The 26,477-nt window shown below is 40.7% G+C and overlaps 1 protein-coding gene across 1 annotated transcript; it reads right to left on the reverse strand.

Moving 5' to 3' along the window:
• Nucleotides 1–205: 205 nt before the first annotated feature.
• On the reverse strand, nucleotides 206–26,477 carry LGSN (lengsin, lens protein with glutamine synthetase domain). Its single transcript, XM_040349902.1, has 4 exons — nucleotides 26,333–26,477; nucleotides 9,424–10,246; nucleotides 5,289–5,479; nucleotides 206–1,659 (listed from the first exon to the last, which is right to left on the reverse strand). Exons 1-4 carry the CDS (start codon nucleotides 26,402–26,404, stop codon nucleotides 460–462), a joined length of 2,286 nt encoding a protein of 761 aa, XP_040205836.1. The 5' UTR covers nucleotides 26,405–26,477; the 3' UTR covers nucleotides 206–459.

Raw genomic sequence — 26,477 nt, forward strand, 5'->3', positions numbered from 1 at the left:
TGGATGATGCTGGACATCCTTGAGCCAGGAAATGAGACGGGCTCTATATGACGTGCCATAGTGTACAGTGTACGTGTGCAATGAAATAAGAATATGCAGTTTGAGTATAGTAGAGGTCCCTTTACAGGTGAACAGTACTAAATGGTAAGGCTGCAGTTCAGCTTTAGGGCCAATGTACAATAACAAAGGAACTGTACATACAAACATTTAATTATAACTTTCTATTTATTTATTCAACCTTTTATCTCTCTATGAAAACGTGTGTGTGAGTAAAAATGGCAGCGGGCCAGAAAAGCACCAAAAAAAGCTAATTAAACATTTCACTAGATATAAAATAGTAAAAATCGTTTTTCAAGAATATCAAAATTAGGTTTGTAAACCTGATTTGCTGCCTAAATGTAAATTACACTTTATTGAATGTGTAACTCTATGAATAAATTAAGATTTGACCTGATTCATTTATATAAAATATTCCAAGATTTTATTTCTCTCCGTGTCTCCCTCTTCTGTCTCTAATTCATACCGTTTCATTGCTATAAAATAGCGAATGAATGATTCACCCAAGGATGCTCTCATATATGTGTCCTCTTCCAAAGCAGTCAGGGCATCTTCTAGTTTCAACGGTATTGAGGGTGCTTTCTGTTCAGCAAGTTTAGTATGGTTGTTAGCACCTTTCATTAAGTCAAGGCCCCTCCTGATTCCATCCAGGCCTGCGGCAACTGTGGCAGCTAAAACTAAGTAAGGGTTGGCTGTGGCTGAACACAACATGTTTTCTATGTAAGTTCCATTGCAACCATGGGATTTAAAATTATAGGTGAAGTTATTGTTGTTAGACCCCCAAGTGGTACAGATGCTACCGTCAGGGTCTTTGCCATCTTTCAGGAAACGTTTGCGGCTTGCTGCTCCTGGAGCAACTAGGCAGCTGAGTGCAGCTGAATGGTGCAGAAGACCCGATAACCATTTTTCGCCAATGTCTGTCAGAACTTCTTCATGAGATCCAGTATGAAATACATTTTTGGATCCACTAACATCCCACAAGCTGTGTGATAAAACTCCAGAATTATAAAAACCAACTGAGTCAGTATAAAAACTTGCTACGTAGTCTTGTTTTTTAGCTTCTTCTTTAATGCTAGTTTTAAAAGTGAAGGCATTGTCAGCAGCAGCCAACCCATATTCAGGCATGAAGGAAACCTCCATTTGTCCAGGGAAAATGGAAGGTGAAAAGCTTTCAATGTTCCCACCAATGTAATACATCCCCTCTAAGAATTCTTGCATGAACATCTGGTGATCAGACAGTAATGTTGCAGCAGGGTATGAAATTGTCTTTGAATTTATAATTTCAGTAAGTCCAAATAAACAAAATTCATATTTGAAAGCAGAATGAAGCAAAAATCCTCTTTCCTGTAGCTGACTAAGTAAATGTTTAGCTAGATATCGCGGTGAAGTAAGAAGAGGATTGCCCAAAAATGTAAATGAATCACAGATCACTCTTGCAGTTTTTTCATTCCATGGTAGAACTTGGAATGTTTGTAAATCTGGTTTCAACAAAATGTCACTATTAAATGGTTTAGAACTAATGTGGTCTACTTTATTGCCTTTGTGGTCCAAAGTTAGTTCAAGATAACTTCTTGGCATGCAAACTCCATTCAAAGCTTTGTCCTACAAAACATTAGAAATATAAATTTTGTTATAATTTAATTGAAGGTTGCTCATCAAAAAATAAATTTTCTATTTGTTTCACTAATCACAACATATTGGTTGACCAGCTAGTCTGTAGACCAGCTATCAAAAGACTTAACGATGTGGCTTGTAGGAGCTTGCAGGAGCAGGACCCTCCTAACCCCCTTTTATTACATTGTATTGTTGCTGTATTTTCTCCCTTTGTTATTGTAAAGTATTGTGCAAACTGTTGGCATTATATAAATCCTGTGTAGGGGATCAGAGGGGTGAACAGCCGGCTCAGACAGTCCAGTAAAACAAAAATAGCTTTACTCAGCAAAACGTCATAACAAAATAGAAGAAACAACAGGCTTGTCTTGCAATACAGGTGCACACAGGGCTGGACTGGGACAAAAATTTGGCCCTGGACTTCATCCAGACCGGCCCACTTTAATTCAATAAAATGCTGCCCCCACCCCCCTGAAAAATCACGCCCATCAAAAGGCCCCTACATCCATTATTGTATATCATGAGAGGGTGAGAGAGAGGGGAATGATAGAGAGAGGGAGGGCTGAGGGAAAGGTGGTGAGAGGGGGTGGGTGAGAGAGGGGGGTGAGTGTAAGAAAAAGAGAGTGAGTGTAAAAGAGAGGGGGTGAGTGTAGGACCCCTTTTTACACTGATGCGTTTTTGGGCTAAAAATAGCGCCTGTAAAGCGAAAAACGCTTCCGCTGCAGTCCCAGTGTGAAAGCCTGAGTGCTTTCACACTGGGGCGCTGCCAGGGCGTTAGAAAACGTCCTCCAAGCAGCATCTCTGTTTTAAAAAACGGCCCACTGAGCCATCGGCCTACCGGGAAACTCCCTGTAGTCCCTATGGCCAGTCCATCCCTGGGTGCACATGTGTAGAAGGTTCAATCTCTGCACCCACAGGCTGGTGGGCATAGAACACAGTTCTAACCAAAGCAACAGTCTTTTATATAGTTTAGCCCACCCCAGCAGGCCACAATCCAGCAATGGATCCTCCGACACAGCCCAGCTGGCAATAAGCAGGTCTGAAGGGGAAGTACCTTCCCTCTTCAATTATCCCCTTCTTAACGGTGCCCCAGGCTGACCCTCTACACCTGTATAATGATAATGACATTTTGGGCCAGGCGCTATAAAAGGGTCTGAAAAATGGCAAGGATCAGAAACAATCAGGCATAGGCAGTGCTAAAGAGTGATACAGTAATAGTGTTGATAGGATAGCCAAGGGAAATGAAAATGGTTGTAAAGGCTCAAGGGAAAACCTTCTGTGTGCAGCAGCCGCCCCCCCCTCCAATACTTACCTGTGTCTCATCTCGATCCAGTGATGTGCATGAGAGCAGCGGCTCTCCAGGGTCTCTTCCTGCTCATTGGCTGAGACAGCAATATGAGCCATTGGCTCCCGCTACTGTCAATAACAGCCAGTGAGCCAATAAGGAGGGAGCGGGGGCATGAGTGAATGGACACAAAGCAGCAGCTCAGGAAAAAGCCTGTTCAGGTGCCCCCATAAGAGCAAATAGCTGTGCACTGCATTGACAAGTGGGGCGACTGAGAAGAATGTAAAGTTTTTTGTTTGTTTGTTATTTTATATTCAGTGTGCAAAAACAAACTCTAGAATTGTTTGCATATATTATATTTATAAAACATTTTCACATTAAAGGGATTGTAAAGGCAGAAGGTTTTCTATATTTATGCATTCTATGCATTAAGATAAAAAGTCTTCTGTGGGCAGCAGCCCCCTCAGCCCCCCTAATACTTACCTGAGGTCCCTCTCTGTTCAGAGTGTCTCAGCCATCAGAAATTATCCCTCTTGATTGGCTAAGACACAGCAGTGACGCTATTGGTTGCCGCTGCTGTCAATTAAAGTCAGCTAGCCAATCAGGGGAGGGGGCGGGGCTGGGGCGGGGCTCCATGTCTGAATGGACACAGGGAGCTGTGACTTAGCTTGGGATCCCCCATAGCAAGCTGCTTGCTGTGGGGGCACTCACCAGGAGGGAGGGGCCAGGATGACAGACAAGAGACCCGAGAACAGGAGGATCCAGGCTGATCTGTGCAAATCCACTGCAACAGGGCAGGTAAGTATAACATGTTTGTTATTTTATAGTTATTGGAGGAGCTCATCCTTGTGCTTCCCTTACTGTGTGTATACTTCCAGTGTTAAGCCTCATACATACGATCGGACTTCCATCAGACAATTTTGTCCAAATTTGACATTTTTGTCTGAGGGACGTTGTTCGTGAACTTGTTGTGCATACAGACGGCAGAACATTTTCAGCCAACATACACCAAACTACGTGGTTTTTCAGCTCTTTAGTGCCACCCTTTGGGCAACTTGCCTGACGAAGGGGTCCTGCGTGACCTCGAAACGTTGCACTAGTGTGATGTTTGTTTTGTATAATTTTTTTTGGACCTAAAGCTACGTGAATACAATTGCTGTTGTTCTCATATTAATACCACAGGCAGTGGCTGATCAGCAAGTATTCTCACTTGGTGTACTGTGTCCTCGCTGTTGTTCTCATATTAATACCACAGGTATTAATACCCCTGTGAGGGGTTGCAGTGTTGTGGCACCAGCACCAGTGCCTAAGGCCCAATTTTTCTGCCCCTGTTTTACAGGGGCGTGTAATTACAATTTTTGTGGCAAAACTTTGCAGCAGGGCTCATCAGTGCGCTCCAACTAGAGTATCTGTGAGGGGTTGCTGTGTTGTGGAACCAGTGCCTAAGGCCCAATTTTTCTTCCCCTGTTCAATAGGGGCATGTAATTACAATTCTTTCTTTCTTCTTTCTGGAGGGATCGTGCAGTCAAACGTGGGTTTTGAATTGCTTTTCTCACATTCCTGCGAGCTGTTCTGTCTAATATTTTCCTTGGTCTTCCAGATCTTGCTTTAACTTCCACTGTTCCTGATGACTGCCATTTCTTAATTACATTCGGAACAGAGGATATTGACATCTAAAAATGCTTTGCTATCTTCTTATAGCCTTCTCCAGCTTTGTGAGCGTCAACTATTTTTAGTTTCAGTTTTCTAGACAACTGCTTAGAACCCATGGTGCTGATTGTTGGGGCAAGGTCAGATGAGTCTGGGCATTTAAAACCTTTTGAGATTGACATCACCTGGTCTTCCCAGACGATGATTGAGAACAATCCATGACACTGACAGGTCTCAGCTTTGCAAAGGGGGCAGTGCATGCTATAAATTCTGCAGGGTGCCCAAACTTTTGCAGACGCCATTTTTTTGTTTTCTGTAATTTCCAAAGTGTAAATGATGGAAATAAAATCTAACTTTTTTTGACATATTATAAGAATGTCTAATCTGTAATTTGATGCCTTTTGGAGATTTTTCCATCTTTCCTTGGCTTCGTTATGCACATTAATACAAATTTTTACCTGGGGTGCCCAAACTTTCGATCCCCACTGTATATACATACATACATACATACATATATTATACACACCGATCACAAGCTGGCAAGACAGGGGTTTCACTAACACCTTTGCTCAACCCTCATTGTGTGTTAAATCACCGGTGACAGGTTAAATGTGAAAGGTGCCTAAGGAGATAATTTTCACATAGGCTGAAGATCTGAAAACACCCAAATACCTATGAAATTTACCTGGAAAAAACGTGCAGGAATCGTTTTTGACCTTGACACACCGTGAAGATCAGTAGCTTCAAATCGGACAAATCGTATATCTTCTCTCGCAATCTGTTGCTTTATACGTTCAACAAGGGTAATTAATCTTAAAGAATCCTCAATTCCATCGCCACTCGGATCAGCATCTTTACTACTGGCAGGTAGATCATCTGATACAAAAAAAAATGCACTTATACTGGAAAAAATAACTGGTAAATCGAATAGTGAAGGTTCAATATTTAAAAATGGTAATTACAATGCCTTGCAAAGGTAATCATACCCTTGAAATTGTCCACAGTTTGTCATGTTACAACCAAAAATGTAAATGTATTTTATTGGGATTTTATGTGATAGACCAACACAAAGTGGCACATAATTGTGAAGTGGAAGGAAAATGATAAATGGTTTTCAAAAATGTTCACAAAAAAAATCTGAAAAGTGTGGCATGCATTTGTATTCAGCACCCTTTACTCTGATACCCCTAGCTAAAATCTAGTACAACCAATTGTCTTCAGAATTCACCTAATTAGTAAAAAGAGTCCACCTGTGTGTAATTTAATCTCAGCATAAATGCAGCTCTTCTGTGAAGCCCTCAGAGGTTTGTTAGAGAATCTTAGTGAACAAACAGAATCATGAAGGCCAACGAACACGCCAGACAGGTCAGGGATAATGTTGTTGTGAAGTTTAAAGCAGGGTTAAGTTATAAAAGAATATTCCAAGCTTTGAACGTCTCACAGAGCACTGTTCACTCCATCATCCAAAAATGAGTATGGCACAACTGCAAACCTATCAAGACATGGCCATCTATCTAAACTGACAGGCCAGACAAGGAGAGAATTTCTGGTAACTCTGGAGGAGCTGCAGAGATCCACAGCTCAGGTGGGAGAATCTATCCACAGGACAACTATTAGTCGTGCACTCCAAAAATCTGGCCTTTATGAAGGAGTGGCAAGAAGAAAGCCATTGTTTAACCACTTAAGGACCGCCTAACGCCAATATACGTCTGCAGAATGGCACGGCTGGGCACAATCACGTACCTGTTAGAAACACATATGAGGTCACACTTGACCCCTTCAGCGCCCCCTAGTGGTTAACTCCCAAACTGCAATTGTCATTTTCACAGTAAACAATGCATTTTTATAGCAATTTTTGCTGTGAAAATGACAATGGTCCCAAAAATGTGTCAAAATTGTCAGACGTGTCCGCCATAATGTCGCAATCACGAAAAAAATCGCGGATCGCCGCCATTAGTAGTAAAAAAAAAATTATTAATAAAAATGCAATAAAACTATCCCCTATTTTGTAAACGCTATAAATTTTGCGCAAACCAATCGATAAACGCTTATTGCGATTTTTTTACCAAAAATAGGTAGAAGAATACAAACCGGCCTAAACTGGGGAAAAATATATATTTTTGAGGGATATTTATTATAGCAAAAAGTAAAAAATATTGAATTGTTTTCAAAACTGTCGCTTTATTTTTGTTTATAGCGCAAAAAATAAAAACTGCAGAGGTGATTAAATACCACCAAAAGAAAGCTCTATTTGTGGGAAAAAAAGGACGCCAATTTTGTTTGGGAGCCACGTTGCACGACCGCGCAATTGTCAGTTAAAGCGATGCAGTGCCAAATCACAAAAAGGGGCCTGGTCCTTTACCTGCATATTGGTCCGGGTCTTAAGTGGTTAAAGAAAGCCATGAAGAGTCTCATTTGCAGTTTGCGAGAAACCATGTGGGGAATACATCGAACATGTGGAAGAAGGTGCTTTGGTCAGATGAGACCAAAATGTAACTTTTTGGCCTAAAACCAAAATGCTATATGTGGAGGAAAACTAACACTACACATCACCCTGAACACACCATCCCCACTGTGAAACATGGTGGTGGCAGCATCATGTTGTGGGGATTCTTTTCTTCAGCAGGGACAGGGAAGCTGGTCAGTTGATGGGTAGATGGATGGAGCCAAATACAGAGCTATCTTAGAAGATAACCTGTTGGGCCTCGTACACACGATAGGATCACCAGAGGACAACGGTCTGAAGGACCGTTTTCATCAGTCCAAACCGATCGTGTGTAGGCCCCATAGGTTATTTAACCTTCGGTCAAAAAAATTAGAACATGCTTTAAAATTGAACCGATGGACGCCTAACTGATTGGTCAAAACCGATCATTAGTATGCAAAAGCATTGTTTAAAAACCTGTGCATGCTCAGAATCAAGTCGACGCATGCTTGGAAGCATTGAACTTCGTTTTTTTCAGCATGTCGTTGTGTTTTACGTCACCACGTTCTGACACGATCGGTTTTTTAACTGATGATGTGTACGCACGACGGACCATCAGTCAGCTTCATCGGTTAACCGATGACAACTGTCCTTCAGACCGTTCTCATCGGATGGACTGATCGTGTGTATGAGGCTTTAGAGTCTGCAAAAGACTTGAGACTGGGGAAGAGGTTCACCTTACACCAAGACAACAACAATAAACATACAGCCAGCGCTACAACTGAATGGTTTAGATTAAAGCATATTCATGTGTTAGAATGGCCCAGTCAAAGTCCAGACATAAATCCAATTGAGAATCTGTGGCAAGACTTGAAAAATGCTGTTCACAGGCGCTCTCCAATCTGACAGAGCTTGAGAAACTTTACAAAGAAGAATGGGCAAAAATGTCACTCTCTAGATGTGCAAAGCTGGTAGAGACATATCCAAAAAGACTTGCAGCTTTATTTATTTTTTTATTTGGAAAATCATTTATAATTTTCCTTCCACTTCACAATTATGTGCCACTTTTTGCTGGTCTATCATATAAAATCCCAATAAAATACATTTTTGGTTCTAACATGACAAAATGTGGAAAATTTCAAGGGTTATAAATACTTTTTCAAGGCACTGTAGAATTATTGACATAATACACAATAAGCACTGAAGAAAATGGCAATTCATAAGAACAATGAAGATCTTTGTCAAAGTAATAAGCACTGGGAAATAATGAAATTTAGGACTGAGCAATGACATTCACAAACTATGTTTCACTTAAAAAGTGAGATGTATAATTTATTGCCCATTTTACAAGTAGGGTTGACCCTAAATGTTTCAAAACATTCATCACAATGCAGCTTTTACAGCATCTAGTCACGCTATTTTCTATTAGAAGACTTCCTAAGGCTTACCTAGGGTTCTAAACATGTTATTTTTTGCAACTTGTGTGAAATATTTGAACAATGCCTGCTATAACTAGATACTTGGCACTGGACTTCAGAGGGATAATGGCTGAGTGAGTGTATGGGAAATGTTTGTAAATGTCTACAGAGACTTTTGAATATGTTAGGAAGTGATTATTCCTCTTTTTATGGTGTACAGGCACTGTCTGCAGTCCAGTAAAATGTTGGCTAAGTTGGAAGGAAGCACACTATAGGTTCAGAAGTGCAGAATATTTTGAGATCCGGAGAGCATGAAACATACAACATTAGCCAATCCAGATATAAACTCCAATTATTAGTTCCAAACTTTTCCTGTAGTGATTTTCACAACGTGAGCCTAGCAGCAGCAAAAAAAAAAAAGAGACTTAATTTTTGGAGTCAAGCCTTTGCTAACCAGACCAGCAAAATTTCAGTCCCTTGATGTTCACTCAGTATCGAGTGAGATTTGGTAGTGTTCCAAGCCAGTGAGGAACCAATTCTATTTGGTTAAATGAAAGCATCTGCTCTATAAATATTGCTGCTGATCATGTGTCACAAGGAGCAATCACTGATCTGAGATTGACCTACATCTTTAAAGTGACCTTGTACTCCATCTTTTTTTTTTTAAGTAAAGAGCTGCATCACAAGATGGCTGATATTACATTTGCTACCCATAAAAGCCTATACTGTTTTATCAGGGGGCACATGAGAAAATGTTTTGGCTAATAGGGGTAATAGTCTGTATACTGTGGTTCTCTTTACTTAGGCAGAGCTTCTCTTTGTAAAAATGTAGTACGGGTTCATTTTGAAAACTTTCTTTAACCCCATTTTTACATTTCATAGCATACAGCCCAGACGTAAAACCGCCTTCACCAATGTGATTTTTATGACCACTATAGTTTTATACGCACATATAACATACATTTCCTTATACATACCCATAAACTCAATTGCTGGAGGTTCAAATTTGGATCCTGTGGCAAAACTTAATTGATCAGGTATTAATATCTGGTTTTCATTAAATGTCTGTTCTATAATTTGCTCATCTTTCTGTGAGCCTGCAGGATCTGGCAGCACTGGATCAATTAGCATCTCATCTTTTTTCTTTACCTCAAAAACGTTTGCAGCTTGTTGTTTCTGGATGTCTCTTTCCATATGTGGTCGAAATGTTTCAAAAGTTAAGCCAGGCTTTTCTGTTATGTTTTCAACACGTTTTGGAAGATATATGTGAGTTACGGTGGTATTGATTTTTGGATTATGTTTGTTTTTATGATGAATTAATGGACTCTCCTTAAGAAACATTTTCAGCTCTTCTAATGTCTCTTTAGATATTGCAGAACCACAAGGTAACACATCTTCACCAGATTTTTCTGTTGCATTTTTATCATCAGTTTTTTTATCATTTATCTTTTCTTGAGGCATGTTCCCAAAATCTTGTGTAGATGCCACCGGTTCCATTCTTTGTTTTTCTTGTTCTGTTTTACGTGTGTTGTCTCCTCTGTGATTCGTTTGTGTAGAACCTTGTCTATCATTCTTGAGAAGTAGTTTAGTAGACATATCAGATGCTTGAAAATAATTTTCCAGATCATCGTATACCTTTTCAAAGTAGGAATTATTCAAGGAACTCACAGAATGGGATGCATTTACCTTCTCCCACTCTAAAGGAGGAATGTATCTCCCAGTAACCTTGACTCCTCTTCTTCTTCTATATCTTGATATCACACTTCCATCTACTTCATCATTTTCAGTGTTTCTTGCCTCCTAAAAGAACCAAGGTACATATTTTTCAAGCATACCACATGTCATTTAAAGTTTATAAAAAGTCAACATTTTTATAAGTTAAATTTTTACTTCTGCCCCCTACTGAGGGGATTTCTACTTACTTCCTATTCTGGAGACAAAGAAGTGAGAGTAAAATACACCACAGTAAGACAAAGTCCCCTCTTACAGTTGTCAACAGAATACAGAGATGTGTCCCAATTGGGAGATTTTTCTGTACTGTTCGGGTAAAAACTGTAGAATTTTGATTTCCTTGCACTTTCTATTCCCAGTGACAATGGTCACCAGAACAATCAGATAGGGTAAATCTTTCCAGAGGGAATAGAAACAACAATAAAAACATGGGTTTGGATACACTTTAGGCAGACAAACGTTCTTTCACTTATGTTACAAAGAAAGCAATTAAAATCTGCAGAATAGCACAGCACATGTTGTTCATGTAATTAAAGGGATTGTAAAGCTTCAATTTTTTTTTTTAAAATAACAAACATGTCATACTTACCTCCACTGTGCAGCTCATTTTGCACAGAGTGGCCCCAATCCACATCTTTTGGGGTCCCTCGGCTGCTGTCCCGGCTCCTCCCCGCTTCTGGTAACCCCCTTGGGAGAGCTCCCGAGTCCTGTAGACAATGTCCATAGCTGCCAACTACAGAAATCGGCCCCACTATCCTGGCCCTCACATCATTGGACTTGATTGAGAGCAGCGCGAGCCAATGGCTGCGCCGCTATCAATCTATTCAATGAAGAGCTGAGAAGACCGGGCCAAGATCAAGCGCGTTCTTGACGCGGGACTTTCAAGGGCTCAGGTAAGTAAACCGGGGGGCTGGGAAGCTGTTAATAGTCAGATGTTTTTTCACCTTAATACATAGGATGTAAAACGGAGGTATTCCTGCGCTATTATGAGTAAATAGAGTTGTTCAAGGGTGCCGCAAACACTGTAAGGGTCAAACACTACCCACGAAAGAATCACAAAAAAATCAAATAGTGGTGTTGCGCTCCCTCATGAAATAACATATAAACCTAGATATATGAATGCAGAGAAAATAAATGATATCAAATTATATAAATAAATATATAAAGTGCTGCTGTGCTTCAAACAAGTGACTACAGGTGCAATAATATAAAGTGCAATGATAATAAATATTCAAAAATTTATAATAATTAGAATAAAAAACAATGCGTGTAGAATTAGAAACAAATGGAAATAAAATCCATTGTAAGTGTAGCAAAAGGTGCTAAAGTGCTGGCGAATCTCAGAAGGGGGAAATCAATTCCTCTGGATCCAGGGTGCAGAGTGTAGTGTTGCTGGTGCTCTGTAACAGTAACAGGTGGCACAGTGACTTCTGTGAGAGGTGGCTCTTCGGTGTAAGTAATAGTATGTTTGCAAGTTTTAAAATTGTTGTAATGTTTTTGTCATGTCATGTTGTCATGTTTTTTCACCTTAATACATAGGATGCATTAAGGTGAAAAAACATTAGGTTTACAACCCCTTTAAAACTTGTAAACATACTGTAAACAGCTCTAGTCATTTGGTCAATTATATTAAATAAAGCATTTCTAAACTCAAATGCAAACGCAAAAATGCAATATATTACAACTTACCAGTCTTGGATGTGGCAGCAAAATTTGATTTATTTTTCTGTCTATAGTTTAAAAGTTTTAAAGTTTTTTTGTCTATATTTTTACTGGTGACATTGTCAGTAATACACTCTCTGTACTAATGTTACAATGCTCTCTGATTGTACTGTATTTATGGAGTAGTGTTGTTACCCCAAGTGGCTCTCCTGATCTGGACCACAAACCACCTTCCCTCTCACCTCATCTTCATTACATAGGTAGAAGGTGTTCTGTAGTTCACACAAGATAGCTGGAAAACTGACAATATTATTTGAGATATCAGTTTTGTAAACAGAATGGTACAAGATCTCTGAGATTCTGTCAAGATAAACAATTATTTTATTTTACTTTTATAAAATGTATGTAAATTGAAATAAAGGAAAACTAATGCAGCCACTATATCTAAGGTCTGAGAAATTATAGGACTTTCAAACAATCCTCAAATCCCTTTCTTGGAGTACATTAAGGTATATTGGGTAAAGTATTCAGGTACATTGGGTTATGCTGTTGTCTTCAGAAAATTGGACACTGGCAAACAAAAGCTGTAAAGACAGCATAGTATAACCCCTCCTACTCCAACTATGCAGTTTTGTTGCAAAGCAATAGTAAGAGTAGATCAAAAGATCCACTCCAAGAAAAGACATTTATTGTAAGCCAATAATCCTATTTTCTTACTCACACATTAAGGGGCACAGGATGACATATTCAGGTTCATTCAATAGTACGAAAGCAGTCTAAGGGGTGAGCAACACAACAAATGAAAAGTTAACAGGCATGCAAAAATTAACAGATTAACAGTAGGGGCTAAACAGAGCCTACAGAGCGGTCTGAAGTACCAACCCAACATCCGCTGAGGTCGGAAAATGCACCTGGTAAAACTTAACAAACCTTTGAACAAAAGATCATATGACAGCCTTACAAACCTGAGAAACAGATGACTGATGCTGAGCATCCAAAAAGGCCTTTACTGATCTGGCAGAGTGCATTTGTACTGGAAATGTGAAACCCTGTCCTTAAGTCCTTGTCCTAAGGTCTACAGGCTGGAATGATAAGTTGTTAAATTCACCTAGTGACAGTGGAAAGAGAAACAAGCTGTCCCCTAGAGGGCAACTTCAGCAATAGCAAAAAACGAGCTGAAGCTGAGCTATAGACTCAAACAGTGCATTCCATATAAGATAATAGAGGAAAATCTCCTTAAGGATTCATGCTGCAGGACCAGAGACCATGTCCTGGTTAAGGTAAAAGAAAAAAAATACCTTTGAAGAAGGGGGCCTTGGGCATCGGTACAAATTTGTCTCTGGGACAAGAAAGAGTTATTTACAGGTTAAGGCCGCGCCAGCTCAGAAACTTACCAGAGCTTATGGCCAAGAGAAAGGTAACTTTGTAAGTAAGAGAGGAATATCCCTGAGAGATTCAAAGGGCATTGTCTAAAGAACCAACAGAACCAGGTTGAGATTCCATGGTGTAAATAGAGAGCATACAGGGGACATAGTGTGAATGACACCCTATACAAAAGCCTTCACTATGGTATGAGAAACAAGACGTCTTTGGAAAACAGAAATGCCATAGCTAAGATTTAACACCTAATGATACTCAAGGCCAAATGCTGATCCAGACAAGACTTAAGAAAATAAAAGATTTGTTCCATGAAGTACTTTCTGAGAAGAAATTTTCTTACCCTACACCATGAGAAATATGCTTTCCAGATGTGATTGTGGACTTTGCAAAAAGTACATTTTGTAGCCTTAAAAGCCTGGCTCTATCCATCAAGTTCTGGGCTTAAGCAGCCTGTGACTGACAATCAGAGTGGTAAAGTGGTGCTTGGAACAGAAGATCTGAACAATATAGAAAGGCCAACTGAGAGTCTGCCAGGACACTAATGAGGTACCAGTACTATATCCACTTGGGCCAGAGTGGTGCAATGAGAATCACCAGGAAGGCTACAGGCATGGGTGTCCACTACATAGGGCAAGGGAGGGTGCTTCCCCCCCCCTAGAAACCAGTGCCATGATCCTTAGGGAGAAAAACAGCGGGCAGGAAGCAAGGCAGCGGCATGTCGAATCCAATTAGAGCCGCTCTCTCTCTCTTCTAGCTCCAGCTGACAGAGAGGGGGAGGGGGGCAATCGGGGGAGATATCCAGTACAGCCAGCCCGCGGCTCTCCTCTCCCTGTCACAGCGCCGCTGCTGAGTTCTCTGGTAAATGGAGCAGTGGCACTGTGACCAGAGGCGACTCTAGGCTTTGTGAGGCCTTAGGCAAAACTTGACATGGGGGCCCCACTCACGCCCATGATGGAAAAAAAGAATTCAAGGACAAGAGCCTCTTCCCCACAACCCTGGCAGGTGGTTTTGGGGGTCTGTGGGCAGGGGGCTTACTGGAATCTGGAAGCCCCCTTCAACAAGGCGGCCTCCAGATCCTGCTCTTTAATAACTAAGGGGAGGGGGCCACCCGGTGATGTCACCTGGTGAACCCGCTCCCTTGTGACATCATTGACTGAGGCCATGCTGTGTCATTGACGTCACAAGGGGTGGTGTCACGATATCCACTGGTCGTTAGAGACGCTGGGCTCTTAACGCTGCCTGAGCACAGCAGCATTAAGGTCCCCTGTCCCTCAAAACTGGACTAATGCATTGGGTAAGTTAGGAGGCTGCGAGGCCCCTGTGAGTGCGAGGCCTTAGGCGACCGCCTAATTTGTGATTTCAATGTGGATGAGGACGCTGAAGTCCAAGAAAGACCCAATAATGTGCACACATTGGTGTACTTATGGATGTGATTCACCTAGGATGGTGGTTCCAGTATTAAAGCGGTGGTTCACCGTCTTTTACAAGTTACTAGCAATTCAACTGCTCTGCAAAAACAATGCCCAGACGATTTTTTTTTTTTTTTTGAGCGCTCCTTACCTGTTTGCTGCTCGATCTTCCCACCTGTCAATCACTATCTCCCGCGGGGAATGGGCGTGTTAGTCCATTCTCCCCCGTCCTGTCACTCCGAATTGGGAACTCCTCTGTCGACGCGCTCTGCTGTATTCGCGCGACATCTCGTCGGTCACCTGAGTCCTCAAGCGTGTCATGTGACTCGGCAAGCGGGTCATGTGACGTCGGTGGGTCGTAAGGTAATAGTCTGAACAACGGGGCGTGAACTTCTTACGCCAGCCGTTGTTATAGCAACCATGTAGTGTTGACGGCGACGCTCGCCATCAACACTGCACATGCGCGGGATCGAGCGGTGAATGCTGGGAGGCCAGTATTCGCCCGATCCCGGAAGAAGACCCTGTCGGCTTCACTATGCCCACAGGCAAGATGGAAACTTCCATCTGATGAAAATCAAAGATATAATTTTACGAAAAACAGCGCATCGGACGGCTGAAAGTGTGGGACACCCTGTTAGTGCAGGAGGAAAGGTAAGTGCTGCACATTACAGGAAAAAAAAACCATATCCCGCGGAACCACCGCTTTAAGGGTGAAACTGACCCACACTTCAAATGATATATTACATGCTATATACGTGATTCCCACCATAGACAATGGTTGAAAAATAAAAATATAAATGAAAAGTCCAACAATCTAAACGTGATGCATTTTCACATGGATGAATAATTCATATATAAAAAAATTCATATATAAAAAAGTTCATATGGAGAAAAGTTCATATGGAGAAATTCTTCTATAGGTTGTCATGCAGTCTAATTTCCAGGTGATAAAAACAGCCTTCACCATCTAATCAACTTCACCCGAAGTGCTCTGGATAATTAATGCGTTTACCACGCCACCGCCTAATTTGTCTAATTAAAGAGCCGCCTCTGACTGTGACAGGGAGAGCAGAGCCGCGGGCTGGCTGTACTGTATATCTCCCCCCTCTCTGTCAGCTGAAGCTAGAAGAGAGAAAGAGCGGCTCTAATTGGATTTGCCGTGCCGCCGCCTTGCTTCCTGCCTTCTTTGCCATGATTGGCCACAGCAGAGGGCCAATCAGAAGATTCTAGGGACTGGGGGCATCATGGGAAATGTAGTCCCTTAAGAATGGCGGCTGCAGCGTGTCCACAGACACCATGCTAAAGCCCCCAGCATGCAAGCACTCTGCTGGGGGGGGGTTACAAGAGGAAAAAAGAGAATGCTGTGCTCATGCTGGGGGAAGCCAGAGAGAGAGCCACGGCATGGCTGCACAACCAGAGAGCCATGCTGTACCCGCACCAACCAGAGAGCCACACTGTACCAACACCAACCAGAGAGCCACGCTGTACCCGCACCAACCAGAGAGCCACGATGTACCCACACTAATCAGAGAGGGAGTCACACTGTACCCGCACCACCAGAGAGAGCCCAGCTGTACCCACACTACCAGAGAGGGAGCCCCACTGTACCCGCACGACCAGAGAGGGAGAAAGACCGAGCCACTGGCAGGGTACAGGCATGCTGCACTACTGACTAGAGTAACCCCAGAGTGAGTGAACGTCCAGCCAGAGGGATCACTGTTGCGGTTTCACCAGGTCTGGTAAGAGGGCCTGTTGGCCATTATCCATTACTTATCCTAGGGACTGAGCCATTAGGAAGTGTCTAACCTGATATCCTCCCATCTATGCTGGGGGCAATTATTGCAGAAAATGACACCAAATGCTGTGAGTTTTTAGTGCGGAAACTGACACCAGTGCTGAGGGTCATTATTATGTACATTGGTACAGATGCTGAAGTTTTTATTCTAGAAATCTGCACCGATGTGGGGGGTTATTGTTGTTCCTACTGACACCAATGCTGGCGATTTTTATTGCGGAAACTGACAGCAAAGCTGGAGATTGTTATTGCGGACGCCAATGGCTACAGGATACCTAGACCTTGAGACAAACCTGCTCAGTTTGTTGTACACACAGTTCAGTTGACAGTGCTTCTACAATAATGGAATGGTGTACCTAAAACCATGTGATGTGCTCAATAAAGTTCATATGTGCCATGAAGTTCAGCACCCAGTGTCCTCCACTATTCAGGAAAACTGGTTACTCACCCCAAAAAAACGCTGTGAAATAACAAAACTATTGGTAGCATACACCCATCCAATATCGGTCCAATGGAATCGTATTCGATCAGCATATTCAGTTTGTTATGGATGACCCTTACTTTTCAATATATTTATAAATGATATTGGGTCTGAGATCAAAAGTAAAATTTCTGTCTTTGCAGATGACACCAAGCTATGCAGTGGAATAACGTCCTTGCAGGATGTCTCCAATTTACAAGCCGACCTCGATGCTCTGTCTAATTGGGCGACTAAGTGGCAGATGAGGTTTAATGTTGATAAATGTAAAGTTATGCACTTAGGGACTAAGGGCCAGATTCAGGTAGAAGTGCGGGGGCGTAACGTATCGGAGATACGTTACACCGCCGCAAGTTTTCATCGCAAGTGCCTGATTCACAGAGCACTTGCAATGAAAACCTACTCCGGCGTAAGCCCGCGTAATTCAAATGGGCGTGTGCCATTTAAATTAGGCACGCTCCCGCACCGGACCTACTGCGCATGCTCCCTTTTGAATTACCCGCCGTGCTTTGCGCGAAGTGACGTCATTTTTTCGAACGGCGACGCGCGTAGCGTAATTCCGTATTCCCGGACGGCTTACGCAAACGACGTGAATTTTTAAATTTCGACGCGGGAACGACGGCCACACTTTATACAGCACATATGTGTGCTGTGTAAAGTTAAGGCACCCAAAACGACGACTAACTTTGCGACGGGAAACTAGACTAGCGAAATTTGCATACCCGACGCTGGTTTACGACGCGAACTTCGCCCAGCGGCGGCTGCGGTATTGCATCCTAAGATCCGACAGTGTAAAACAATTACACCTGTCGGATCTTAGGGATATCTATGCGTAACTGATTCTATGAATCAGTCGCATAGATACTCTGAGAGATACGACGGAGTATCTGAGATACTCCGTCGTATCTCCTTTGTGAATCTGGGCCTAAGAATATGCATGCATCATACATGCTAGGGGGAGTACAACTCCGGGGATCTGTAGTGGAGAAGGATCTGGGGGTTTTAGTTGATCATAAGATTAATAATGGCATGCAATGCCAAGCTGCGGTTTCCAAAGCAAGCAAAGTCCTTTCTATATGTATATATGTATATTAAGAGAGGTATGGACTCCAGAGACAGAGATATAATTTTGCCCCTGTACAAATCATTAGTAAGACCACATCTGGAATATGCAGTTCAGTTTTGGGCACCAGTTCTCAAAAAGGATATCGGAGAACTGGAGAAAGTGCCGAGAAGGGCAACCAAACTGTTAAGAGGCGTGGAGGAGCTCAGCTATGAGGAAAGATTAGAAGAACTAAATCTATTCACTCTTGAGAAGAGGAGAATTAGGGGAGATATGATCAACATGTACAAATATATAAGAGGTCCATACAGTGAACTTAGTGTTGAGTTATTCACTTTATGGTCAACACTGAGGACAAGGGGGCACTCTTTACGTCTAGAGGAAAAGAGATTTCACCTACAAATACGGAAAGGTTTTTTCACAGTAAGAGCTGTGAAAATGTGGAACAGGCTCCCTCCAGACGTGGTTCTGGCCAGCTCAGTAGATTGCTTTAACCACTTCCCGACCTCCTCATGTACATTTACGTCAGCAGAATGGCACAGACAGGCACATGTACGTACCTGTACGTCCTCTGCTAGACGTGGGTGGGGGGTCCGATCGGGACCCCCCCAGTACATGCGGAGGTCGGGTCCGCTCGGGGAGCGATCCGGGACGACGGCGCGGCTATTTGTTTATAGCCGCTCTGTCGCGATCGCTCCCCGGAGCTAAAAAACGGGGAGAGCCGTGTGTAAACACGGCTTCCCCGTGCTTCACTGTGGCGGCACATCGATCGGGTGATTCCCTTTATAGGGAAGACCCGATCGATGATGTCATTCCTACAGCCACACCCCCCTACACTAGTAAACACACACTAGGTGATCCCTAAATGTTACAGCGCCCCCTGTGTTTAACTCCCAAACTGCAACTGTCATTTTCACAATAAAGAATGCAATTTAAATGCATTTTTTGCTGTGAAAATGACAATGGTCCCAAAAATGGGTCAAAATTGTCCGAAGTGTCCGCCATAATGTCGCAGTCACATGCAATAAAAATATCCCCTATTTTGTAAACGCTATAAATTTTGCGCAAACCAACCGATAAACGATTATTGCGATTTTTTTTACCAAAAATAGGTAGAAGAATATGTATCGGCCTAAACTGAGGGAAAAAAATGTATATATGTTTTTGGGGGATATTTATTACAGCAAAAAGTAAAAAATATTGCATTTTTTTCAAAATTGTCGCTCTATTTTTGTTTATAGCGCAGAAAATAAAAACCGCAGAGGTGATCAAATACCACCAAAAGAAAGCTCTATTTGTGGGGAAAAAAGGACGCCAATTTTGTTTGGGAGCCACGTCGCACGACCGCGCAATTGTCTGTTAAAGCGACACAGTCCAGAACTGTAAAAACCCCATGGGTCTTTAGGCAGCAATATGGTCCGGGGCTTAAGTGGTTAAGAAAGGCCTGGATACTTTCCTAAATGTACATAATATAACTGAGTACTAAGATTTGTAGGTACGGTTGATCCAGGGTAAATCCGATTGCCTCTCGGGGGATCAGGAAGGAATTTTTTCCCCTGCTGTAGCAAATTGGATCATGCTCTGCTGGGTTTTTTTGCCTTCCTCTGGATCAACTGTGGGTATGGAGTTGGGTGTATGGGATTGTACTGTGTTTTTTATTTTGTTTGTTTATTTTTTTGTGGTTGAACTGGATGGACTTTTTTCAACCTGACTAACTATGTAACTTTCAATATAGTACACACTTGTTTGCACTTTACATCAGCACAAGATTTTTTTTATGAATTTCCAATAGGAAAACTATGTTTATGATTTTTTTATGCAAATTGTATTTATTATTATCACATGGATGAACATTTTGATGTGTTTTTTTTTTTATATCACAAGAGGACTTTTATTTGTCTGATGTTGAAAATTAAAAAAATTGATGATATATTTTCAGTTATGGTCACATGGTTTTAGGTATACAATTCTATTATTGTAGAAGGAGCAGTCATTATTGTGTATAATTTATGCCTTAGGTTTTCTAATAGTGACTGCTGCTGCATTTATTATTTATCTTTGGCATGATTGTTTTGCTGTTTTATACTGCTCAGTTTGTTGTTGATCTTGAAAGCCAGAAGGTCAATGTCTGGTGTCCCCCATCTATAACACATCTTAGAGTGAAGAGACCACTCTCTGGATTCCAGACGTTGACTGAGGAAGTCCGCATGTCAATTTTTCACACCTGGGATGTGTGCGGTGAATAGGGCTGGAATATGAACTTCTCTCCAAATGACAAAAATATCCACTTCTCTCTGAGCTGCAAAAATCCCCGTTCCTACTTGAAAGTTGATGTAAGTCATTTCTATGGCACTCTATGACTGAATCCTGGGCAGATAATCACGCAATCAAGTATTGGAATGATAGCTGAATCACTCTGAGCTTCAGAATATTGATCAGGAGGTGAGGTTTAGACATGTGCAGTTTGTTTCATTCTGAATCTTTATTCTGAGGAATTATTTGTTATTCAGAAATTTGGATTTATCCGAATTTCCAAATTTCAATAGTAACTGATTTAAACAAATCCAAAATAACGAAACAAAATTTTGATATGAAATTCAAATCAAATTCGAACCATTTTCGAATTTGATTCAAATTGTTTTCAAATTCGATTTGAATTAGAATTTCCGAATACAATAAAGTAGGTAAAATAAAGGAGTAGAATACAAAAGAATATAATGCTCTTCTCAAATTCGAATTACAAATAGAACACATTCAGATTGAAATAGAATGGAAAATAATAAATTATAATAGAATAGAAAATAAAAGCATTAATAAAAATATAAAATAATAGAATAGAATAAATAAATACAATAAATACTACTACTACTACTACTACTTGGAATGTCATTTTTGCTATGTACATGCTATGTATTGGAAATTCATTTTTTTCCACATTGAAAAGACACATTATGCCTCATAGATTATACGTTGGGGTGTTAGCTTTCCAAAATGGGGTTATTTTGTGGGTGTTTCTATTGTCCTGGTGCTCCACGGCCTTCAAAAGTGTAATAGGTCATCATAGAATGTGTAATTTATGCTCCTCCTAGTACGCCTGGAGGTACTGCTTGGATGTTGGGCCTCTGTATGTGGCCAGGCTGTGTAAAAGTCTCACACGTGTGGTATTGCTATGCTCACAAAAAACTCACAATGCCTCTTAATAAATATCTTGGACTGTCTACTGTAGTGATATAGTTGTGTGGGTAGATAATTAATTAGTTGTTATTAGTATGATGTGAGTAATTTCCCACGACAATACAAATCCATTAACTAAACACAATTTTAGGACATGGGATGAATTGAGTAGATTGTATCACTGGCAAAAGAACTCACCTTTAATTTCTTTATTAGACACAAGTTATTTTAAACCTGGGCAAGATGAGCACTTATATTTTATTAGATGGTCAAAAAAAGAGGAAATATTACTACAAGACGTGATGATGGGAAATGGGCTATGCACCTTCTCAGAATTAACACAAAAATGGGGGAGCAGACCATAGGTGGAGACATGCACAAATACAGCACTTTACACAAACACTCCCCCAACCACTGCGGGGAAAGGGGGAAATGAACTCAATGGAGAGACTTCTCTCCTCCCTGCGGTGCCTGAGGCAGAGTGTATCTAAAATGTATAAAATATTGATGGAAGAAATAGGACCCAAATATCCCCCCTATCTGAGAAAATGGGAGGAAGAAATAGGAGCCCTTCAGGGAGAAAAACACAGAAGTAAGATTTTGAAGACAGCCTGCTTTACTTCCAGTGACATTAAGACAGTAGAGATGTGTTACAAACTAATAGCAAGGTGGTGCGTTATTCCGCAGAAATCAAATAAGGTGAGCACAGGCATCCCATCAACGTGCTGGAGGGGTTGTGGGGCTCTAGGGACCCTTGCACATCTATGGTGGGAGTGTGGGAAGATCAGGTCTTAGTGGGAGAGAGTAATAGATAGCATCTATCAGATAACAGGGGAACAGATTCAAAAAGATCCGTGGAAATGCTTGTTCCATGATACAGATAAAAAGGTAGCTCAATATAAAAATACCTTGGTGTCTTATCTCCTGAACGCAGCTAAGAGTCTGATTCCAAGACTGTGGAAAACCCCTGAAGCACCCCAATGAAGGAATGGGCAGCTAAAATAGATTGGGTGAGATCAATAGAGAAAACAATACACAGAAGGGAAGACTCTATAGAAATATACAACAACGTATGGGGGAAGTGGATAGAGTTTAAAAAGTCACGTAAAATGTAAGGTGGAGACACCGAGTTTATATGCTGTAAACCTGAAAAATGTATAAAATAAAGAGAGAATATATAAAAAAAAAAGTGTGATAGGTCATCATCGAATGTGTAATTTATGCTCCTAGAACGCCTGGAGGTACTGCTTGGATGTTGGGCCTCTGTATGTGGCCAGGCTGTGTAAAAGTCTCACACGTGTGGTTTCGCTATACTCACAAAAAACTCACAATGCCTCTTAATAAATATGTTGGACTGTATTTGTGTGGGTAGATAATTAATTAGTTGTTATTAGTATGATGTGAGTAATTTCCAGCAGCAACATGATTCTTCCAGAGGGATGCACTTTACTGAAACATCAGACAGAACAACGTCCATAAGATACTTGCAACAGATGACAAAATCCAACAGAGTATACAGTATATAAAATAGGTGACAGGCTATTTTTGCAGCATTCATACACCTTCAGAGAACCCAGTTCTTTCTGTCACCCATTTAGCCAAAATGGGCTTCCTCCTTATACACCTTTTTTCCCCCCTCCATGGGTGATAAGGGCTGAGCAATTCTATTGGCTGTTTCTATTAGGCCTTTGATCTGCTTCTGTCTTTCAGAGTGACAGATAATGACCCTTAGCTGTAAACAGCTGCAGTCATAAACTGCCCTAATTTGCTATCTTGTATATACAGCACAGAGTCACTATCTGTCCCCTTTGAAACAGATACCAATGTGGCCCTGCCCAACATTAACCACTTAACGTTGTATAACATGCTGGGCTTTGTGATGGTATATCTGAATGATGCCTGCAACTACAGGTATCATTCAGATATTGCCAGTTTCAGCTGGCGATTCCCTACACCATAAGAGTGATCATAGCGGCTGTTTCACCGCTTGATTGTTCTTACGGGCAGCGGAAGGGGACGTCCCCCCCTCCCACCACCTTCCGGTGCTTCTACAGACTCACCGCTGCGATTGGTGAGTCGGTGACAGGATCCACCAGCCCCGGATGTTGATCATAGAGATTTCCGGCAGACCAGATGGTCGCCGGAGTCTCTATGATCGTCGGAGGCCAGGCGCGATGTTATGATGTCACGCCCGGCCTCTGCATTCAAAAAAACAGTGCCGTTTTGGCTGTGAAGCGGTGATCATTTTTTTATTTTAGGCTTCCCAGCCTTGAGGTGAGATGCGGGGTCTTATTGAAGTCCTGTAATGCCATATTCCTATTACAAGGGATGTTTACATTCCTTGTAATAGGAATAAAAGTGATCAAAAAAAAAAGTAAAATTAACAATCATTTTATTTTTATTTTTAAACTGCCCCTGTCCCTGTGTACTTGCATGCAGAAGCAAACACATACATAAGTCCTGCCGACATATGAAAACGGTGTTCAAACCACACGTGAGGTGTTGCCGCGAACGTTAGAGCGAGAGCAATAATTCTAGCCCTAGACCTCCTTTGTAACTAAAAACATGTAACCAGTAAAAAAAATAAATTTTTAAGTACCGAAGTTTGACGCCATTCCATGAGCATGTGCAATTTTAAAGCGTGACATGTTAGGTATCTATTTACTCGGCGTAACTTAATCTTTCATATTATGCAAAAAAATTGGGCTAACTTTACTGTTTTTTTTAAAGCATGAAACTGTTTATTTTCCAAAAGAAAACACGTTTAAAAAATTTGAATGCGCAAATACCGTGCAAGATAAAAAGTTGTAATGACCGTCATTGTATTCTCTAGAGTCTCTGCTAAAAAAAAATATATATAAAGTTTTTCGGGGTTCTATGTAATTTTCTAGCAAAAAATATTTTTACATGTAGGAGCGAAGTGTCCGAATTGGCCTGGTTTTTAAGTGGTTAACATCATTTTGATGTGTAAAATGGATTTGTCCAGGAATGTTTGTATGTGATACAAATAACACAATATATAAAATACATACACACACATGTATATATATATATATATCTTTATATATAGATATATATATATATATATCTATATATATATATACATACATACACACAAAATATACTACATCTACTTTCCAAAAAGGGGTCATTTGGGGGGTATTTGTACTTTCCTGACATTTCAGGGCCTCAAGAAATGAGATAGGCCATCAGTACACATCAGGTGTGATCAATGTTAAATGATTTGCACCATAGCTTGTAGACTCTATAACTTTCACATAGACTAAATAATATCCACTCATTTGGGTTATTTTTACCAACGATATGTACTGTAGCAGTATAAATGTTGGCTCTTTTTTCACTTATATTGCAAAAAATAAAAAACCCAGCGGTGACTAAATATCACCAAAAGAAAGCCCTATTTCTGAGAAAAAAATTATAAAAATGTTGTTTGGGTACAGTGTAGCATGACTGAGTAATTGTCATTCAAATAGTGAGAGCACTAAAAGCTGAAACTTGGTCTGGGCAGGAAGGGTGTATAAGTGTCCTGTAGTAAAGTGGTTAAAATACCTTTTTCCAGCAAGACCACTATGTGGTCTTTTATTAAACTCTCCAGTATCTACCCTACTATAGAAGTTAAACTAACAGGTCTATAGTTACTTGGTAAATAATTTGATCTCTTTTTAAATATAGGCACCACATTGTCCTTACACCAATCCAGTGGTACTTTGCCAGTCATTAAAGAGTCCCTAAAATTTGAAACAATGGCTTTGAAATAACAAAGCTCAATTCTTTTAGGATCTGTGAGTGGATGCCATCTGGTCCAGGTGCTCTATCTACCCTTTTCTGTCTAAATATTTGTTCACCATATCAATTTACATCAGTTTACATCTGCATCCGTCAAAAAAAAAAATGCGGGTTTGATGAAAAACTGATGCAAACTGACAAATGGTCTATTTTTCATCCATATTTGCATTGGTAGTGGATGTAAAAAAACTGATGAGAAACGGATGAGCAGCTGATGAAAAACGGAATAATAATTCATCCGTTTTTATATGACTGAACTGATGAAATGAATGACCCGCACGTTAAGTGTATTATATTTCTAGTATGAGCTTTTTGCTTACAACTAAGATTAAATGAAATCATGTTATAGTCACTGCTACCCAGATGTTCTTTTATATGAATACTGTATTAGTAATAAGTTCTGTATGGTTTTAGATTACCAGGTTTATAAATACTTACCCTTTAACTGTTCCTGCAGTGCCATTACTCTAGTCAATTTTCCGGGTTGTAAAGTCCCCCATTATTATCACTGTCCCTGCCCTCGCAGCCCTTAGTATTAAGGGAAGCTGGATGCAAAATGACTTGTTTGTTTACATCTGACTACCTATAATTCATCACATTTGGGTCCAGAAAAATGGAAAATTGTGCAGACCATTTCAAATTTGATTTCAGACCTTGACGTATTTAAAGGTAATCTACTTGTAGGCTTACATAAGGCATCCAATTAGAATTGCCTGAAAAACGTAGAGGCGAGCTTGATCGAAAAGCCCATGTGAAAGGGGCCTAAGGCAATGGACTTCAGCACAACACAATGCATGGCACTTTTGTGCACTGTTGGGTCTGATTTTTGATTCACTGGGATGCAATGAGTGGACTGTGTTAATATAATGCAAATTAACATGTGTGCAGTAACATACAGCAAAGGTGTAAAGAGAGCCCTAAAGTGAGTGCCTCATCATAAAAGCCAGTCAGCACCTTCAGAAGAGATTAACATAAGTAACTGTTGTATTTTTCTCGTAACAGGTTTACTTTAAATACCTGCTCCAGCCCTTACAACATTGAATTGAGCTTATGTTTGATTATTTAGGCTCCTCCCATATTTTTTATTTTTATCTTTATGTTTACTTTTATCTAAAAAGAGGTAGCTATAATTGGCACACTAAAACAGTGTAACAATGGTATTTTGTTGCAGAATTGACTATTGATTTAGAATTAGGAACATAAAGTTTAATTTATTATCAGTAAAGGAAACAGTCCATCTCATATCTTTAAAGTGGCATCTTTTACAAAGAGGTTGTAAAGATCTTCTTGCAGAAAAATTCCAATCATATTATAACCTTTTAGGCCTTTAAATACATTTTGCACAAAATACATAAATTTGTGTTTTAAAATGTGAACTGTGACTTACCTTTGCAGTGTTAGCTTTATTGTCCATTCCACTCTTATGACAGTTCAGGTCACCATGTGGAACAGGATTCATATGCCCCAAAAAGAAAAATACAATCTAAACTATATTTATAGCTAAATCTACAATACCATGCATCTGGAAAGAG

Source organism: Rana temporaria, chromosome 4 (assembly GCF_905171775.1).
Source record: "Rana temporaria chromosome 4, aRanTem1.1, whole genome shotgun sequence".
NCBI lineage: Eukaryota > Metazoa > Chordata > Amphibia > Anura > Ranidae > Rana > Rana temporaria.

What these genes read in the sequence shown, in the direction of transcription:
- LGSN (XM_040349902.1), bottom strand. Translation starts at nt 26,404, where the DNA reads ATGAATCCTGTTCCACATGGTGACCTGAACTGTCATAAGAGTGGAATG. An exon ending in ATAAAGCTAACACTGCAAAG is followed by an intron (nt 10,247 to 26,332) that starts GTAAGTCACAGT and finishes TGGTTCTTTTAG; the next exon opens with GAGGCAAGAAACACTGAAAA. An exon ending in TTCCTGCACGTTTTTTCCAG is followed by an intron (nt 1,660 to 5,288) that starts GTAAATTTCATA and finishes AATGTTTTGTAG; the next exon opens with GACAAAGCTTTGAATGGAGT.